The 22306-nt window shown below is 33.7% G+C and overlaps 1 protein-coding gene across 15 annotated transcripts in view; it reads right to left on the reverse strand.

Moving 5' to 3' along the window:
• ANKS1B (ankyrin repeat and sterile alpha motif domain containing 1B) overlaps positions 1-22306 on the reverse strand; it is a 1043873-nt gene that overhangs the window by 621323 nt on the left and 400244 nt on the right. For all 15 annotated transcript variants that reach the window (XR_012005947.1, XM_072773232.1, XM_072773224.1 and 12 more), the window contains exon 11: positions 7625-7761. Coding sequence is in view for 14 of the 15 variants with exons in the window: in XM_072773232.1 (XP_072629333.1) it covers positions 7625-7761 (137 nt within the window). In the remaining variant the exon portion in view is untranslated. The remainder of the gene's footprint in view (positions 1-7624; positions 7762-22306) is intronic.

A 22306-nucleotide genomic window follows, 5' to 3' on the forward strand; every position in this document is an offset into this window, starting at 1 on the left:
GTGGAGAAAAGGGAACCCTCTTACACTGTTGGTGGGAATGTGACCTGCCCTACGACCCAGCAATTGCACCGTTGGGGATTTACCCCAAAGATACAGATGCAATGAAACGCCGGGACACCTGCACCCCGATGTTTCTAGCAGCAATGTCCACAATAGCCAAACTGTGGAAGGAGCCTCGGTGTCCATTGAAAGATGAATGGATAAAGAAGATGTGGTTTATGTATACAATGGAATATTACTCATTCATTAGAAACGACAAATACCCACCATTTGCTTCGACGTGGATGGAACTGGAGGGTATTATGCTGAGTGAAATAAGTCAATCAGAGAAGGACAAACATTATATGTTCTCATTCATTTGGAGAATATAAATAACAGTGAAAGGGAATATAAGGGAAGGGAGAAGAAATGTGTGGGAAATATCAGAAAGGGAGACAGAACATGGAAGACTCCTAACTCTGGGAAACGAACTAGGGGTGGTGGAGGGGGAGGAGGGCGGGAGGTGAGGGCGAATGGGTGACGGGCACTGAGGGGGGCGCTTGACGGTATGAGCACTGGGTGTTATTCTGTATGTTGCCAAATTGAACATCAATAAAAAATAAATTTATTATTAAAAAAAAAAAAGAGGGGATCCCTGGGTGGCCCAGCGGTTTGGCGCCTGCCTTTGGCCCAGGGCGCGATCCTGGAGACCTGGGATCGTGTCCCACGTCGGGCTCCCGGTGCATGGAGCCTGCTTCTCCCTCTGCCTGTGTCTCTGCCTCTCTCTCTCTCTCTGTATGACTATCATAAATAAATAATAAAAAAAAATTTAAAAAAAAAAAGAATAACTGACCCCTTGACTTTTTCTTTTCTTTACCTCTATGGCCTGTTTGCTTCTTTTTGATAGGGTCCCTCACTAGCTGCAAAAGAATGCACCCTGCAGTCATTTCATTGTGTTGAATTCCACTTAGGATGGAATTTAAAGTATGAGGGATAGAATTTAAACTATGAGGTAAGATCTGGATAGTACCAGGGACACTTCAAGATATCAGAACTTTCCTATTTTTCAGGTTGACTTCCTGTTAACATCTACTTACCTTCACTAAAATGTTATTATAATGTTCAATATTAAGTACATGTTTTGAGGATTTCTAATATTGTGCTAACAATAGACTCTTTCTCTGCCTTCACCTAGGGCCATTTCCTGAACACCCTCTTCTGTCATTTTACACTTGATATGTGTCATAAAACAGAAGAAAGAAGCGGGGAAAAAAATCATCTGACTAAAACCACCACCAAGAGCACAGCTCAAGAATCCAGTACTCTAACAACTAATGCTTTACCCAAAGTATCTCCTGCATCCAGTAATGCCAAGAATATTTGAAGTTTGAAGCTAATTGCATTTAGTCACTCCTCCTATTATAAAATTTAACATTTCAGTCCTTATCACTTCTATCTCTCCAATTAACTTTTAGTTTCCTCTTTCCCATTTTCTACAACCAAGTTTAATTTCCTGCATCCAAAATAAAAGAAAAACTCTTTCCTCAACTTTGCCTTTCCTTCAACACACTGCCATATTACTTTCTTTCCTTTTACCACCAAACTATTCAAAAGAATAATCTGCAATCAACGCATTGCTTTTTCCCCAACTCTTCAACAATCCCCATTTTAAGCTTCTACCTTTTCTGCATTCTTGAAGGCCTTTGCCCTCAAAACCACCAAATAAAGTGACATTTCGATCTGTCTTTTACATCATCACTCTATGATTTTTGACAATTTGACTAATCTCTTCTTCAACTTTCTTTTTTCCCTTTATATTCATGGTAATGTTTTGTCTTTTTTATATCTCTCAGTGCTCCTTCTCTCTTACTAAGGCCTTCCTGAAGTATATGTGAAGTTATTAAACTTCTCCCTTCTCAATTTCTTCATCTATAAAATTAAAATAATAATATCAATTCTAAAATACTATGAAAATTAAATATATTAGGTGTTCGACAAATATTATATTGCTTAAGTGTAAATATTTCCTAGCACCCTATCTTTGGTACTATTTCCTTTCACCATCAAATTCTATAACTGACTATAAAATCTTCACCTTAAGCTCCAATTCTCTCATCAGAGCTCCACTCCAGTATTCCTAATTTGTATATCATACCCCACACTCAATATGTTTACAAAGCCAAATTTATCATCTTTCTCCTTCATCAAAATGAACTTTTGCTCAAGTCTTTCCTATATCTATATCATTTCAAAATCCCAGCCAACTGGGCTCAAATCATTAGTCATCTTTGACTCCCTTACATCTAATCCATCTCTCTACACACTAAAGCTTTATCCAAATTGCCTTTTGAATCAAATACCACAGAAAAAGTATAAAACATCATAACCAAGTGGTATTTATCCCAGAAACGCAAAGTTGAATTAACATTTATAATAAAACAATTAACTTATTACATCAACAGAAAAAAGGAGAAAAAAATGATATGATTAGCTAAATATATATAGAAAAAGTTAAAAAAAAATCAACACCCTTTTATGCTAAAAACTCAGCAAACTAGGAGTAGAATGGTACATATAAAAATTTATAATTGATATTATGCTTAATACTGAATGGTTTCCCTCAAAGCTAGAAAATAAGGCAAGGATTTTTGGATTTACCACTTCTATACACCATTGCACTATAGGCACAGCAGTAAGGAAAAGAAACAAAAGATATAAAGACTAGAAAAGAGGTAAAACTGTCATTAATCTCAATGACAGACAAAACTCTAAGAAATGTATTTCTTTTTAAAAACTAAACTTTTAAAATGAAATTATCCAGCTGGCACGATAAAAGGATAATACAAAATTCAATTGCATTTCTATATATTGACAACAAACAATTGGAAAGTGAAAGTAATAAACAATACTAAAGTATTAAATCAATTCAATGAGGACAGGAAAGTCTTTTTTCCATGTAGGGAAAAAAATAATCTCAACTCCTACCTCACACCACACAACAATTTGAGATGGATCATAGAACTAAATATAAAAGCAAGAACCAGAAAGCTTTTATTAAAAAAAAATGTGTGTGTATATATATATATATATATATATATATATATATTCACAACCTGGACAAGAAACAAAAAGCACAAACTATGAAAGAAAAAAAAATTGATACACTGGCTATCACCAGAATTAAAACATTCTGTTCACCAATGTCACCATTAAAGATATTTAGACAAACCACACACTGAGGAAAAATATTTACAGTACAGAAACCTGATAAGGACCCATATCTCTAGGAATTACAGGACAAATCAACAAGTGGGAAATTAAACAACTGCATTATAGAGACTTGCATAGGCATGCCTCAAAAGATCTAAGAATGGGCAATAGCCACAGGAAAAGGTGCTCAACATTATTAGTCATCAGAAAAATGCAAATTAAAACTCTAATGAGAAATCTTTTCACTCCCATAAGAATGGCTAAACTAAAAAAAATTTAAAAGTCACCAAATGTTTGAGAGAAGGTAGAGAAACTAAAATTCTCACACATTTCTGTTGGGGATTATAAAATGGGACAACTACTCTGGAAAATTTTAAGGAAGTTTCTTATAAAGTTATTTACTCTTCTATCTATGACCCAACAATTCTACTCTTTGGTATCTATATGAAAATACATAGCTATAAAAGATGTAAATGTTAGTATTCACAACATTTTCATTCAAAATAGTAAAGAGCAGAAAAACACAAATATTTATCCACAGGAAAAGAGATAAATTGTACTATATTGCTCTAGGAGAATACTGTTCAGCAAAAAAGAACAATATGAGCAAATCCCAAAAACACTATGTTGAGTGAAAGAAGTTAGACACTGACATACATAAAACACACATACATTGTAGGATTCCATTTATATAAAGTCTAAGAATAGACAATCCTAACCTATGGTGATGATAATCAGAAAGGAGTTATTCTAAGGTGGGACTGGGTATAGTTGATTGAAACAACTTTCTGGGATGATGATAATGTTTTAATATCTTGCCTTGAGTAGTGGTTACACTTACATATACAAATAGTCAAAATTCATCAAATTGTGTTTTATTCTTCAGTTAGGGGGAAAAAGATGTTTCACCACAAAAACCTTAAAAAAACCCAAAAACTTATTACAGGTAGCATATGATTAGTAGAAAGAAGAAAACTTGGTGTTTCAACAGACTTACTTAAAATTTATTCAACAGTAATAATTTTTCAAGTATTTAGAAGTACTTTCTCAAGTTTCAAAATAATTTTATTTTCCAGCATATGTAAATAAACCCAGCCTTGTGAATTCATCTAAGTAGAGAAACTCAGCCTTTTGGGTCAATATACTGGAGAGAAACAAAGGTTTACCAGTAGCATATAAATATTTCAGCCTCTGTGAATTGAAAATAGAATGCTTCACAATCTGGAGAATTTTGAGACATGAAAGAGCCCAAAGGAGCAAAGGTAAAAAGATCAAACGCAAGATACAGGACTAACAGCTGTGACTTAGTGAGTTAGTAAATATGCTAAATAAAATCAAACTTAACAAAGCACCACAAGTTGGTAACTTCCAAGTTATTAACACACTAATCAGAAACACATGCAAGGTGTAATCAGGCCTACCTCATTGTGACAGCAAGGACTCCTTGGTTATAAGGGATATTCTCCATTTACAGGTAGAGTTATGAAAAAAAGTATATTACATTAAGACATGCATATGAGGCAAGGAGAAGTAACTTGGTCTAAGAAGTCTCCACTGAATGAGATGAAAGTTTTGTTTTCATCTCTCATCTATTCTAGGTCATTCTTCTCACAATAAGACTGAACACATCTGCTAATACCTGGGCAAATAAATGTAAATTCATGGATAAGAGTTGTTCTTATACTTTTATTTCCAAGGCTCATCACCAGTTTTAAGAGTGAAACAATAATTTCAACCATGTTATTAATGTCTAATTAGTAAATGAAAAAAAAAAGTTTGAATACTGCAAGTCAACCTAACTTCACATTTCTTGCATTTCCACACATAAAGCCAGAATTAGCAAATACTTTAGAGGATTAAACCTGTGATCAAAAATATGGGCTCTCATATAAGCTAGCCAATAATTATCTTTTCTTTGGAACAGTAAACTCTTGACAGTGTTCCATCCCTGACACACCTGTGACTTGTCAGAACACACCAGGGAGTCCACTACTTTTTCCATCTAGCTGTCCCCCGTCCACACCCTCTAGTCTCCAAGCCTTTTTCTGAAATCACATGTCCTACTTAAAATCCCTCATAATTACTTCCATTTGAACTTTTTAAAAAATTTATTTATTTGAGAGAGAAAGAGAGAGATAGTGAAAGACAGCAAGACAGAGCACAAGTGGGAAGGAGGAACAGGCTTCCCACTGAGCAAGGAGTCGGATACCAACACTGGCATCCCAGGACCCTAGGATCATGACCTGAGCCAAGGCAGATGCCTAACCGACTGAGCCACCCAGGTGCCTCCACTTGAATTTTCTATTCTCTGCTTTTTACAATGAATATGGAGTCCAGAAGATCAGAACTCTTAAGAAGAAATAGGTAAAGCACCAAAGTCTCTGAGGTGAAAGGAAGAGTAACCCAACTGAGGTTATATTCTTTTCCAAGTACACACCTTAGCTGCTACTGTCCTATTACATATATACTAACAGGCTGCATTGGCTCAAATTTAAATACCATCACCCTAGTTTCCTGACTTTCTCACTTAATTTTTTCCCTTCCTAAATCATCATTACAACATTTAAGAAAAGAAGGTGGAATGAGTTGCCTTCATAAACATTTAATAACGACAAAACCAAGTAATCAAGTCAAAATGGAATTTTTGGCCACTGCTACTTTTTTCAATTTACCAAAATAAACTAAAATAAAAATATGACAGAGAATACAAAGAAGAATTTATAGAGTAAGATCTCTTAGAGTTTATTAGATTACACATACACAGAAAGAAAGAAATTTGCGTTTTATTCATTGGGTGACTAAATGCATTTACATTAGATAATTTACGTTGATATAAAAATGTGTTTAGTAATGGACGTCACACTCATTTATATATAAGATAACCTCCTACCTAAGTAATTAAAAATGCTGAAAATGTAATGACTGCACAGTAACACCAGAAACACCTTCATATAATGAGAGAACCAGTGAAGACAAATGTGACATTTAGCATCTAAATCTGGCTGTAGTGAGGTTTATTTCTTGAAGCAAATGAACTAGATCAATTTTTTCTGAAAAGAAAGAAGGGATCTATGAAGACATTTCCTCCTCCAGTAGTTGGGACACTGCGTGAAATGTTATCTTGCCTGAATGAACCTGAGCTCCATCCTCATTAAGATGTTGTACAAACGCAAGAAGATCTGAGCAGGACTGGAAGAGGCAACTATTACATTGAGAAAAAAAAGAGAAGGAACTTTGAATCGGTTGTACAAGTTCACCCCTTTAGAGTGTCAATATCCTTATCCATAACACTATGACATTCCCCTGAAATTAATGAAGGTTAAATGAAACAGTTTATGTGAAAGTGTTCTATAAGCTACAGTGAATATATGAAGTTAAAATACCATTTTATTCATGAGGATGATTATAATGAAAATAAACTAAAATAAATCATATTGAAGATATTAAGCAAATCATTGCTCATTTAGACCAAAACAGTCCTAAAAAGAGACATTTCTCTTGCAAATTGGCTCAAGGATTTGTTCATACTATATATCTAAGTAGATGGTGAATGGCATTGATTGGATCCAAAGTCCCCCTCTCTTGGATTTTGTGAGGCCCATTCAGAATGAGCCAGGTTGAGAACACCACCAATTCCATGTTCTGAGTCCATCTGTTGGCAAAAATGTAATGCAAACAGCTTTATAAGTGCTATTTTCAATGAAATATCACAGAACAGCTTGTTCCAATGATATTTCTAAAGCTTGCCTGCAAACCGCCTACTGGGAAATCCAACTGAAAGAGGAGAGGGGAGAGAAAGAAACCCATACAAACAAGTGAGAGAAGTTGAAAAAAAAAGAACAAAAGGTAGAGGGAGACAAGCTAGAAGAAAGTGAGCACTGGAGACAAATAAGGAGCAACAAGAGATGCACTATCAAACACAGACAAAATTAGTTGTAAACCATAAGGAATAGAGAATTTAAAGAAAACTATCAAAACAACTTGGTTTGGAAGATAGAGAAGTGATCACAAATAATGCAACATGTCCAGGAAAATGAAGACAAAAGTAGCAGGAAAACTCAGAAAACATGTAACAGCTCAATAATTGGAGCATGATTATCAAAACGTGAAGGGAAATGATGTAAAATAGCCATTTCTCTAAGTTTCACTTGTTTTTCTCATGTAGTATACAAATTCATTATTCCAAAAATAATGAATTTTCCAAGGAAGGATGTTCCTTGGAAACAAGGAAGGATGTTTCCTTGGATGTTTCCAAGGAGGGAAACATCCTTCTCTAAGTCTTTCCTTTTAATCTAAAAATGTATTTGCAAAAAAAAAATTTTTTAATGTACTTGCAGATCATAAAATGTTCTAGGCATTGCAATATAAGGAGTATACATGCAATGATTCAAAAACAATATACACTACTGCAGATGATGTCATTCTGGGCACTTACCTGAGGTCGAATTACTTTTACAATATTTTTGAGGGCAGTGTCAGGGGATGGAGGTGAGCAGTCAGGTGTTGGGCCTGTCGAGCTGTTTCTATGGTTACTATTTCCTGGAGCAGTAATTGCTACCTCAGATGCATTATCTGTGAATAAAAATAAAACTGCCATAAACCTAATCACTCAGTTTACCTTTCAAGACTTGAAATCACTTTAGTCAACACAAATTGAGATTTCAACTTAAAAACTGGTAACAATTACAGGATCATAGTGAAGAATATGCACAGAAGTATATTTTAAGGATAATGTTCATTGAATGCTTTGCTTTCTTTTGGAATGGTGACTATACTCTGTAGTATTATTCCAAGAAGGAAGAATACTATTATTAATTCCTAATGATGGATCACCCAACACAGCTATCAAGACTACATTATACAAATTGCCCAAACTTCATCTTAATTAAGATGAATATGATTTTTTATATGATTGGGCTAAGTTTTCCCCATAATCTTTCAAATGGGTTTTGATCTTTATTGAAGTGGAAGTTTTGTATCTCCCTGAGTCATAAAACCCAAATTCAAGCCTCTTCAAATCACTTTTCCCAGAAATCCATCAAACTGTTAAGAAGCATCCCAGTGAATTAACCTGAGGAAAAATTGACATTTGTGCACAATAGTTTTGCAATGTAGACTGACACAAAACTATCACAGCCAGATAAGCACATCTTCTTAAACAAACTACTTGAATGAAATTTCAAAAATCTCTCCATTATGTTTAGTATTAAGGGTTGGAGGAGAAATAAAGTGATGACTTTATTAAAACCAGCAACATGCATAAAATGTTCTTCTTAAATTTTTATCAAAACTAAATAACAAAAAAGATGCAGTTTTGGAATGTTTAATATACTTGGAAAAGGATGGAAAATTCTATAAATAACTCTTGCTAGCCCACGGAAATTATATTATTTTAATGATAATTTGGCAATCCTCTACAGCTTTGTATGGAGACTCTTGCAAGTTCAAATCTAAAACAAACAAAAAGAAATTTAAAAAAAACAAAAAAAAATTGTTTTCATTAGTTCCCAATAATTTTCTGTCCTAGACAGTTGAACTCATGCAAAGGAAACTAAGACCGTGAATTCTTTATAGATTAGCAGGTTTCTCTGTTCCATGGCCATTGTCTACAATCCCAAGTAAAAAGTAATAATTCATGAAAACACCTCTTGCTTATTCAAAGCGAGGGGATAAAAACTCTACCCATCATATAAAATATAAGTCAGTTACACTGGGGAGTCCAGAGATAGGCTTATAAAACAACAACAGAAAAATACAAATGTGACGCATTGAATGAAATAGATCATTTATTAAATATGTCTTAAAAGTACCCAGAGTTCACTCCTGACTCAGGTTTAATGGATAAGATGAGATTTGAATTAGTGTCTCAAGAATATGCAGAGTTTTGAAAGATGGTCACGTTAGGTGTTCTTCTGACTAGGATAGAATTGTTTTGAGTAAATATTGAAACAGAGATAAAATATCAGTCAGCAAGACAATTAAAAGAAGCCCCAGTTCTCTCCCATTTGTCCCTCCCTTTCATTCTTTCAACCATATAATCTAAAAACATTTATTTGGGGGCAACTATGTGTCAAGTAGTATGTTATGTTCTAAGGATAAATTAAAAAGAACCTCTAGGCAGAGAGTGGAAGGTAAGGAAGGATGAATCGATGGAGCACAGAGGATTTTTACAGCAGTAAAACTCTTCTGTACGGGAGTGTTGGTGCATCCATGTCATTATACATTTGTCTAAGCTCATCGCATGTGCAGCATCCGGAGTGAACCCTTGCATAAACCATGGACAATGGATGATAACAGCAGGTCAATGTTGGCTTGCTGACCATAACAAGTGTACCACCACAGCGGGTAATGTGATAGTGGGGGTGGGGGGGTGTGCCTGTGTGGGTGTGGGGCATGAGAGAAATAAACCTCTATACCTTCTGCTCCATTTTTCTGGGAAACTGAAACTGCTTTGAAAAAATATAAATTTTGATAAAATGTCTAAAAATCCATGCCCTCAAGACGTATACAATCAAATGTGACATCAGACACATAGACAAAGTATAATGCAATATGACTTAAGATCTGATAATAAAGGCAGCACAATGATACACCAAGAGGGGAAACAATCACCAGACCATGGCTGGGAAAGAAGAGAGGCCTGTGAAAGGTTTCCATTTTCGGGCAAGAAAGATTAGACGGAACATAAAAACCTAAGGAAGGGCATGGAGGTAAAAAGAGCAAAGACAAAGCTGTTATCTTGTGTTAGGGAAAAGCTGAGGCTAAGTTTAAGTAGAAGGAAGTTTTATTAGTATACAAGTATATATTTAATTCTGTAGGCAGTGGGAAATATTGAAAATTTTTAAGCAAGAAGTGACACAGTAATAATAATAATAGCTAATATTTATTGGACTCCAGTGAAAAAATGTTAGAGGCCTTATTCTCATTATTTATACTCTGTTGCAGTTTTCAAATTATTGTTTCTCTGTGTTGCATTCTGAATAGTTTTTAATACTCATTTATCCAGTTTATGGGCTCTTTCCTCAGCAGTGTCTAGTCTATCAAATCATCTTCTTAATTTCACTTATACTTTACCATTCTAAAATTTTATTTGCTTCCTTTTCAAATATACAATGTCACCAGTTGGCATTTTTCAGTTTCTTAACAATTTCAAGCTTGCTTGTATTTGGTGGAAAAGAGCATAGCAACACAGTTGTTTTTTTAAAATCTATGCCTGACAATTCGATTATCTGAAGCCTTCATGTGTCTGTTTCTGGGTCTCTCACTCATGGTATTTTCTTCTATTTTCTGTCTCATCTTCAATTCTGTGCTACTTGTTACTCAACTTTTTTTTAGCACAAGATATTTAATTCTTTGTCTTTTAGTAAACTCTAATTCAAAAAAGCAACCAAACTTATATTCTAATACCAGATGCTGACGTCTTGCCTGCTCAAATGTTAGACAATTTATTTTATCCTCTCTGGACATCAGTTTTCTTAACTTTAAAAATGAGAATGATTAATAATAACCATCTAGAAGAAAGTTGTGGTTTATGTGCACAGATAAAAATGAGAGAATACATGTGAAAAGTATCTAGCATGTTATCAGGCACAAAGCACGGGTTTTATTTTTCCCTATCAAATTAAATATTATCAGAATTAAAACATAGAAAATAAAATCCAGAAGGAAAAGCAAAACTAATAATAATAATAGTAATAATAATAATAATGCTTTGCAGATAATACATCTAGAGTAAAGACTGTGAATACTTGGATAAAATTTGAGACCAGTATCTTTTAGCTATTCACACGAATTGGTAGAGACAGAATTTAATTCCAGGAATAAGAGGTGATCCCTTGAGGAATGATTCACTGCAAGGGCTGGCCCTGTGGACTACCATTGGAAATCAGAAAAACCGAGGGGTACTTTATGCAGACTGTAAGGCAAAAGCTTTTTGAATGTTTCTTATAAGTAATTTAATACATAGTACAAGACAATGGGTAATCAAGTACTAAATTATTTAGAAAAGATTATAACTGTCTCCATCTTCTGAATCCGAGATCTGTACCATTACACTGATAATTTGATTTTATACTACCTTGCGTTGTTCATTATCTCTTCCAGACGCGGTTATGTTTTTGCAGACACTTATATTTCCCTCATCCCCTCCACATTTCTTAGCTCAATGCCTTTAAAAATACTAAATGAAATAAAGTGAATAAAGCAAAACCTGTATGGCAATGGCAAACATCAAAAATGCCCTTAATTACATGGAGAAATGTGATCTGGCTTTTGTAATCAATGGTCTTTTTTTTTTTTTTTTGAGAAAATCCAAAAGAGAAGCATATTTTAAATACCCTTTATTATTTTAAAAATACCTATTATCCAGTGGAATCTGCAAAATGACAGCCTGTGTCCAAGACGGTTTTATGTGGTCAACCTACATTTTTTACACCTGCAGCTACAAAACATTGCTGACAAAAAGGAAATGAGGTATGTAAAAACTGCTTAGAGAAAATTTCTAAATATACTTGCAATTTCAGATAGAAATAAGAGACTTATCTTCTAGTCAGCTTCTCTGACTACACATTAGCTTATGCATTATGACTGTCCATTTCCTCTAAAACAACAAGCTTAGAAGAAAATCTAGCTTATGTGAGCTTTTAAAAGTATTCTATGAATACAAAATAATCCACACGCAATGCTACAGAGTGGAATTTTAACATCATTCACTAGCATGTACTGAGCAAAGAAAGTGCACCAGAGACTGTGCTAATTGCTACGTAGCTGACAAACAGAGCGGAGATTACTTGTGGCTGGGGTTCAAGAAAAGTGTCATGGCAGAGGCAGTGACTAAGCAGGTCTCTGATAGATCAGTAAAATTCCATGCATGAAGAAATGAGTGGGAAGGGCACTCCAAGAGTTGGAGGTACAATGAGCAAAAGTTAGAAAATGGAAAAGAATTAGGCACATTTGTCAAGTAAAGAGTTCAGTTTGAATAGGATATTAATGGAGGAAATACCAACAAGTGGGGGCATCATAAAACAACAAACCTAACCTGAAACCCAGCCTTTTTTTTTTTTTTTAATTAAAGTATAGCTGACATACAATATCCTATCAGTTTCAGGTATACATTGAAGTTATTTAATATTTTTACGTATTATGAAATGATCCTCATAGTAAATCTATTTCCAAACTGTCACCATACATTTTTATCAATTCACCTATAGACAGACGCTTGGGTTGCCTCCGTATCTTGGCTATTGTAAATAATAAATACTACAGTGAACATAGGGGTGCAAATACCCATTCAAATTGGTATTTTCATTTTCTTTGTACAAATATCCTGATATGGAATTGCTAGATTGCATGATAGTTCTACTTTGCATTTTTTGAGGAACCTCCATACTGTTTTCTAGAGTGGCTGCACCAATTGACATTCCCATCAGCAGTGCACAAGGGTTCCTTTTATTCCACATCCTTGCAACAGTTTTTTGTCCTTTTAAAAATAGCCAATCTGACTGATGTGATAATAAATATTGCTGCTCCAGCTTTCTGTTTTTTTCCATTTGCATGGAAATACCTTTTCCCATGCCTTCACTTTCAGTCTATACGTACCTTTAGATCTGAAGTGAATCTCTTACAGGAAGCACATAGATTGATCCTGTTTGTTAGTTTTAAACCATTTGGCCACCCTATATCTTTTGATGGGAGCATTTGGTCCATTTAAAGTATTTATGGATAGGTATGTACTTAGGGCCATTTTGTTCATTGTTTTCTGGTTGTTTTTGTAGCTCTTCTCTTTTCTTCGATTCTTGGCCTTTTTCCTTGTGGTTTGGTGGTTTTCTTTAGTGTTATGTTTGGGGTTTTTTCTCTTTGTTTTTGGGGTACCTATTGTAGATTTTTGTTTGTAGTTACCATAAGGTACGTTCACGCTCATGCATATGTGTGTGTGTGTATATAAATAGATAAAATCGGGCATAACAGTTGTTACATTAAATATGTATGGAAAGAAGTATCCCCCAACAAAAACACAGATGGCTGCAATTAAGATGTCAGCTGGGTCTATGGTTTCATTTGAGTTTGACTAGGAGCAGTTGGCTTCACTCACAAGGTCGTTGGCAGTACTGGATTTTCATGAGCTGTTGGACTGAGGGCCTTAGTTTCATGTTGGCTGTTGACTAAAAGCTCCTCTTAGTTCCTTGACACGTGGGTCTCTCCACAGAGGCTCACAATGGGATGATCCCATTCATTGTGGTGAATAAGCCAGAGAGCAAGAGAAAGCTAGCATGATGGAAGCCAGAGCTTTTTTTGTAATCTGATCCTGGATGTGATTAAAATATTTTTGCCATATTCTAATCAATAGAAGCAAGTCACTAGGTCCAGTCTACATCAAGGGAAAGGGGCAACACAAGGGCATAGATACTAGGAGGTGGGATAATTGGGAGTTATCTTAGAGACTTAATATCCACAGTCCTACAGGAAAAAGCTACTCTCAAACTACTGATGGCAACAGAAATGGATACAGCCATTTTGGAAAGCAACAGCATTAAGATCAGTGCCTCTTAATGACACAGACAACTTACCTTGGTTTGCTAGGTTCTTTCTCAGTTTTAAACCTGGAAGTCCTATATCCTGGGAACCCCTTCAGTCCTGGGGCTTGGTTAGTCACCCTACTCTGGAGCCAGGCTGTGGGGTTTAAATCATGACTCCACACTTACTAGAAATGTGAACTTGGGTAAGTTACTTAATTTCTCTGTGCCTCAGTTTCCTTATCTGTAAAATAAAAATAATAGGATATTTGTGGAAACTAAATGAGATAATACATGTAAAGTGCTTAAAGCAATGTATGGCACATAAAAAGCGCCCAGTGATATTAAATATATTAAAATATACATATCCATCCTTTCACTAGGGTATGCACACAGTTATTATCCCTACTGGGACACTTTTGGCAGTGAAAGGGAGCGCTAGTAACAGTTATGCCAGGTCAACAAGCATAAAAGGGAACACTCAGGGAAAGTAGGATGTATGATCTTTATATGTGACTCCCACTGAAATTTATATCATAGAAATAAAAGCACCTCCAGTAAGACAGGTACACAATGATGTTTGTTGTTCTTTTGTTAATAGTGGGAAAATAATACAAAATGAAGTGAAGGCTCTTCAACCAAAGTGGAATAAATCATGATACATAATACCATCAAATATTTTGCAATCTTTAAAAGAATGAATTGTAGTGATACCAGCTGACTTCAAGGAAGTCATTTGAAATACTGTTGAATGAGAAAAATAGTATGTGCAAAAATATATATGGCTTTCCTTTTTTGTAAAACAAAAGGTTTACGCTCAGAGGCAAAGACCGAAGTTTAAACTTCAGTATCCCAAACTTTTATGGGTCTGTCCCAAGATGCTGGGCGGGTCTCTGGAAAAGTCTTAGTAAATTTTATAAAAAGTAAAATATTTTAATTGTAATAAGTTAAGATCTCTTCAAATTTTTTCCAATTCCAGTTTCCTTGCTTCATACTTCTCCTTGTTTGGGGTAGTATTAAAATGGCTGGAGACAGTTTTTTTTTTTTAAACTGACTAAGGAGAAGATGAGTTTGGGATACATTTAGTTTGGGTTTAGTGGGACATATTTGCAAGGTTTAAGTCACTTCCTCATATAATCCAGATGTTAAAATGGCATCTGGAAATTTTCTCTACCACCTCTTGTGCCAACTCGCTTAGTATGTAATCATAAGGTTTAGAGCACTACTACAATATGAGTGATGTTGAGATATGAGTGTGACCTAGAAATATTTGTGTACCAGAAAAATGTGATATGTACAGGAGTTAGCGCATGGAAAGTTCTTCCAAATCTTATATCTTAGATATGAAAGAAGAGTTTTATCAAATTTGACAACAATCCTAAAAATTTTTAGAATGGCAGTACCAGTAACAGATTATGAGGCCGAAAAGAAATTTCTACAAACCAATTTAAAAAAAAACCCTAATTTTGATCAATGATGCTAGAGGAAAGACTGAATTACTTTATTTCTCTACACTAGCATTATCTAAGAGAAATATAATGTGAGCTACATATGTAATTTTCAATTTGCTAGTAGCCACGTGTAAAAAATTTGTAAAAATAAATTAATTTTAATAATATATCATTTAACTCAATTTATCCAGGATGTTATCATTTAAATTACTAATAAAATATTTTATGTTCCTTTATGTATACTATGCCTTCATAAGCTGGAGTATAATTACACTTTCAGCATGTGAATTCAGGCAGTAAACTTTCATTGGAAATACATGATCTTATTTAGATTTTGTAAAATTAAAGTTGGAAAAATAGATTCCACTAAAAACAAAGTTGTTCTAAACATGCTTAAAAGTTTTCAAATAATTGAATTGAGTAGCAAAAAATTATTTTCCTTTAGTATTTGCATTCACATTGACAGAATTGTTTCATTGCTTTTAGAATTGATTTAATTTCAAAATAAAATAATTTCAGTTTCAATATTATGTCTACCCAAGTTAAGTAAGTTCCCTGACTCAATATCATTAATAGGAAAGTCAAAGGTATTGCATAAATTTAAATTATAAGTTTGGATCCTGCTAAAAAATGTTTTAAAATGTTTTGTGGGGCATTTAGTTCTAATTTTAAGCAAATTATTTTCATTGATTCTCTTTTTACTGTTGAGAATAATCTTATCAAATTTACTACGCAGTTGCTGAATGTACCTCTTATTTTCCACTTTATGGTCTTCAAAAAATTTTTTAGACAGCGAACATCTTTTTTCAGTTTGCTCTGCCACAGTAAATTACAATTACTATTATCATAAAGTTTGTAGTATATCATATTCCAATCTCTCTTTTTTTTTCTTTACTGTTTCAGTCATTGTGTGCAAGGTGGAAAAGGAGATGAGATGAGGGAAATGGGGAAACCGTAATTTCAGGAAAATCTCAGCCCTTCCTTGGTCCACTGGAACTTACGCATGCTGGCCTTGTAACACCATACGACTGCATGGGAAATAAATTTTCTGCAAGTTTCTACAGTTAATTAACAATAGGAAAAAGGATAACCTTGCTCACAGACAAGACAATCCCTATGAATGGATACAATGAAAGAAAAAAAGTTGCAAACTAATAGGTATGGCATGATTCTATTTTGGTAAAAAGAAATGAAACCCATATGTATATACATATACATGCTTTTCTTAGCTTGTATGCTAAAAGATATAAACTGAGCTGTCAGCATTGTTTACATGAAAGTAGGTTAGGAAGTAGGCACATTTGGGTGAGGCAAAATGGGGGAAATTATTAGTATTTCCCTTATAAAATTATGCATTGTATCAGGTTTTAATTCAGAACTACACACATATATTTGTCATTTGTAAACCACCCAATATATAGAAAAAAACTTTTTCAAATACAGTATGATTTATTATTATTTATTATTAATTCATAATTTCATTACGTTATAACCTGACATCAGGACTTGATTATCTGATACGTTGACCATCTCTGTGACCTAGTAAGTAGTCGGCTTTTCTAAGTAATTTACATATGTGAGAAAAGAATATATTCATTCTCTATTGATGTGTACACAGTTCTAGATATGTCTATTAAATCATGATTGATGTATTATTCAACATAGTATGTTCTTATGTTTCTTCATTTTTCAAAATTCTCAGTGAAATATGGTATATTCAAATCTTGCACAAATTGTGGAATTCAGTTTTTCTTTGAACTCCTATCAGTTTTGGCTTTTAATATTTCAAGGCAATGTAGTATGTGAAAAACGTGTGAAAAATTGTGTGACCTTATACTTCTTTCTATACTGTGTTTGATTCCTTAATTGTTATGTAGTAGCTCTCTTGATCAGTTTTAATGTTTTTAACTTTCAATTATGTTTTGACTGATGATATTGCTTTAATGCCTTTCTTAGACTGGCTTAACTTGATCTTTTTTAACCCCATTGTGTCATTTGTATTTATGTTTGACTCCTGGATAAAGCATATAGCACTATTTTTAAAAATTGCACCCCATATGATCATCTTTGTCTTTTATTATTTCTATTTTCTGGTTTTGGTTTGCTTCTTTATTCTTTTATTTTCCAGTACTGGTTTAGAAAATATTAATTGTGTTTTTAATTTTTGGTTTCTCTTCAAATTTTTACTAGAAACATTTATTTAAAAAATCAAAATTCATTGTTTCTTTGTCTCTCTAGCTTTTTAGCCTACTTTACTTACTCTCTCTGATCATAAACCTCAATCTTCTTTGTTTTTATTGTCTGGAAATTTAACACCCTTGGCTGTACATTTTTAGCAGTAGGCCTGACCTCTGGCTCCCATTTGAAGTGGGGCTCTTTTAAATTCCATTACCTTGAAGGATGCAATTTTCTTATGGATCCTGCCCATTTCTGGGCCCAGTCACCAGGTAAGGCTGCCATTTAGGTTCCAGTTTCTATTTTGTGTTTCTGATCCAATTGAGGATAAAAATATTTTCTTTTCTTTTTTTTTAGCACAACTAGAATTCATAATTTTCTCACTTTATATTTTATCCCTCATCATGATTTTTAATGCACTGGAAAACAGGGGAAGGGTCACTTTAAAAAAACCTGACAGACTTGTTGTCAGGTCATGTTATACTTTAATAATCAGAAAAATGTATAATTGATTTTAAAAAATCAAAATAATACAAGTATATATATACCAGATGTTCATTCACATTTATACAAAAGCTATTCACAGAAAAAAAGAAAGAAAAAAATGGAAAAGAAATAAACCAGAATCTTAAAATTAGTTACCCTGATAGGTAAGATTCAGGAAAATATTTTACTTTTATTTATTTTGCTTTTCATATATTTTTTGAACAAAATTAACAAAGTATTCAATTTTATAATGAGAACTTATTACAATAAGTTATATGTAAGTCTATGATGTTAAACTTATTTTTAAAGGCTACTATTAGAACAAATAAGCATTATATTCACAGCTATATTAAAAATTATTATACTATGCTAAAAAATAATAACACCAATATAACAGGTTTTCCTAAGGGAAACAATTAAAAGATACTTAAAATGAGTTCACAGGTTCAGAAAGACTCTGTATTGCTGTTTCAGAATTTATTTATTTATTTAGGGTTTTTTTATGTGTTTTTTCATGTTTTTTATTTAGACATATCACTCCTCCCCATACTTGGTTAGAGTAATCAAAGCATGCTTCTGTTGAAATGATGATCCAGAAGCCTCATATTTACCTGTGACTTAATGTCTGCTTACTTTTACATTTTCTAAGGAAAGAAATGCTAGGTGGTTCACTGCTCTTGACTGTTTATAGCACAGTTTTTAGCATTCTATTATTCTTTTCATTTCTTCTATTCACAGGAAAGAGACACAGAAGACACTAGATAACTATTCAGTAATGATTTCAATGGTTCTATAAGAAATGAAAGGCATAGAAAAACCTATGTGATTAAATGGCACCTACAGTTCTTTCTCTGGGTTCTGTGCATAAATAGCAGAATAGGATATCCCACAGAGAACAAATGTAGCCAAGTTTGGCAGTAAAATATATAATTCTGGATGCAGTAATGGTCTCTTTGAGCCCTATTGATTTAATAGGTACCTAGAATGCTTTAAGCTTTTATTTCACAATGTATTGTAGATAAAACCTCTCCTATTACTTTATGTCTAATGTCTTCTTTTTCTTTGTGTCTTATACACCTAAGGGCCTGGAAAATAGTAAGTCCTCAATAAATAGCTGTGGAACAAATGAATGAATGAACGATCTCATAAAAAAAAGTTCTAAACAGCAGGACGGAACACTGAAGGAAGAGCTATGGATAATATACTGAGAGTCACAGTGACTTCTCAATGACAGGTTTGCTTTTGAATCATCATCTCTTTCAACAAACTATTCATTTATTTGGACTTAGTTTCCTCAACTGCAATAGAAAACATGATAAATGTGATGAAATGAGAGATCTGGAACTATTTTGTGCAGTAATTCCTGGTGGAATTTAAATAATGAAAATAATTTTAACTCTCTATTCTTCTCAACTACTCAAACCTAGTTTGTTAATTCTCAAAAATAATACCTAAGAATAAGCTATTTTTGTCTTTTCATTTTTTCATAAATCACCTCTGAGAGACCAATGAAAAAATATTCTATTGTAAGTTTCTTGAATGTGTGTATTCTAATATAAATATAAAATGTAATACACTGGATAAGATCTAGAATAAAATACAGTACTGTAAAACTGTTACTTTCTAAATGTATAATGTGACTGTGGTTGGGTGTTAGTTAATACTGCTAATGTACCTTAATTAAGAGTGTAGGAGTACCTAAAGAGAGAACTAGGAGTTTTAGTGTAATATTACATTAATAATACAGCATCTATGGAAAAGAATATAAAATGAATTAGTGAGATTGCTAGTTGATGTATCTGACATGTCTAGACAGTGGAGGGAGAAAAAAAGGTTAAATATGAGGCCACAAGCATTATATAAAATTTCTTTAAGATTATATTTTCAGTACAATGTTATTTCCAACTTAGTGCTGTATGCAGCAGCTGCTAAACAGAACAAAATTAATAAGAGTGAGTCCACGAAATAACAACTTAATTATTAAAATGGACTGAAATTACACAACTGCAAATTCCCATGAGCTATGATTTGTTTCTGTGAGGAGCACTGAGAATAACTCTTGTCAAGTGTTCAACCAGTACACCAAACAAGATAATCTAAATTGAAATATTCTGAAGTATGAGCAAAAATGGAAGTCAAAATCTATATCCTTAATAGATGAAGGCTTATTGCAGGAGAAGTTTCAGTATTTTAGAGATAGTATGTATCCTTAGCCTATTCAGCTTTCTTCAAAGAGGGAGATCACCCACATATTTAACATTAATTAGATAAAAGTGAATTGTTTTGACATGATCTATTTTAACTTTCCAGATGACTGTTATTTTTAATTATTTTCCAATTATAAAAGCAATATGTGTTTACTGCAGAAAATTTGGACAATACAAAAAAGTATGAAGAAGAAAACAAATAACATGTCATCTTAGCATCAAGAGATAGTGCAAGTAATATAATACCTTTTAGGTCTTCTTTTCTCATGCACATACACACAATAATATTTTCAACTAAATTTGTGTCAAATAGTAAATATAAATTCATTCATTCAATAGATCTTTATTAAGTGGCAACTACATGTCATTATGAAAATTTGAATAATTAGATATTATTTGAAAACATTATAGATGAATCTATTCTTTGAATTTATTTTTTTAAAGATTTTATTTATTTATTTATTCATGAGAGAGCCACAGACAGAGAGGCAGAGACATAGACAGAGGGAGAAGCGGGCTCCCTGTGAGGAGCCCGATGAGGGACTCAATATCAGGACCCCAGGATCATGACCTGGGCCAAAGGCAGATGCTCCACCACTGAGCCACCCAGGTGCTCCCCTATTCTTTGAATTTATTATTATTACTTAATTATTCACTTGTTTTCACTTTTGGTTATCTCCAATATCCTCTTACTTTAAATTGATTAGAACATCCTCTAGTACTACTTCACAAATAGTCATGCTATAGACTTATCACAAGCCTAAACAAGTTTCCAACTCTTCCTATTTTGTTTGGAAGGAAAAATTCAAGATTTATCCTGGCAAATTCAAAAGAATATCAAAATATCACGATTAAGTAATTAAGTAATTAATCCATGAACTGTGAATGTGGTTAGGAATTTGGTCTCCAGAGCTGAATATCCTGTATTCAAATTCCAGACCTGCCATTTTCTAGCAAGCTCTAAACTTTTTTGTGACTTGCTTCCCTTATCTGTAAAATGGGAAAGAATAGCTACTTCATGTACAGTTTAAGATTAAATGAATTAAGACGCACAAGGTAAGTACTCAATAACATTAGCTATTATTTTTTCATTAATATTTATATTAAGTATCTTTTACGTGGCAATGATTTTGCTAGAAGCTCTGATTGCAAGGGTAAACAGACAGGCAAGATTTTGAACTTTATTGGAGAAACAACTGAAACATATTAAAATAACCTCAAAATAACTGTGTAATTGCAATCAAAGTACGGACTATAGAAAGTAAAATTAGAAGGTGCTAAAGAGAAGAAAACAGAGGCATCCGTATACTTAGTCTGAGGCATGGGTGTGTGTGGGCGCCCACAAAGGAATTTTCCCTGAGGAGGAATATATGTTGTCTACTTGGGGGAAAGAGAAGGATAAGGGACAGTAGGAGCAGAACTTGGTTCAGGCATGTGAAGCCCACAGGTAGGAAGGCACTTGCCCCCATTAAAGAACTAAAAGGAACTAAAGATAGCCAGTGTGGGAAGGTGGAAATTGGTGAAAGATAAGGCTAAAAATGAAAAAAAAAAGAAAGAAAGAGAGAGAGAGAGAGAGAAAGGTACATCATTCAGGGCATTTTGAACCTTATTAGGGATTTGGGTCATTTTTCTAAGAACAATGACAAGTCACTAAAAGGTTTTAGCCAGAGGAGTGATGCAATCAGATTTGTGATTTCAGAGATTATTTTGGCTGAAACGTAAATAATAAATTCGAGGAAGGAAAATAAGACAATACTTTATTATTAAAATAATCTCCAAGTCGTGGTTGGTAATAGTAGAGAAATAGGGACATTAGAGGTTTAATTAGGGATAGAGAGTAAGTTATAAAGTTAACTTCATCCTAACATCGATGGCTGTTAAAAATTCCAAGACCTGATGACTGATTGAATATAAGAGCTGATGGAAACAGAGATGGCAAGAATGACAGCCAGGTTTCTGCAGTCAGATGAATGATTAAAACACTTACTAAGATAAGGAACCCTACATGAAAAACAAGTTTGGAGAGAAAGATATGAGTTTAGCCTTGGCTAGGTTATGGTGAAGGCACCTTTGAGACATATAGGTGGAAATATTCAGTGGGTGGATGGATGGATGGATGGATGGATGGATGGATGGATGGATAGATGGATGGATAGATGGACGGACAGGAACATGGATGAGGCAAAAGTTGGGAGAAGTGGTATGGCCTGGAGGGAAAATTTGGGAGTCTTTAGCATGTTGTCATACTATGGATAGAATGACTTAGGAAGAGGAAAAAAAGTATAAA

Source organism: Canis lupus, chromosome 13 (assembly GCF_048164855.1).
Source record: "Canis lupus baileyi chromosome 13, mCanLup2.hap1, whole genome shotgun sequence".
NCBI classification, from domain to species: Eukaryota; Metazoa; Chordata; class Mammalia; order Carnivora; family Canidae; genus Canis; species Canis lupus.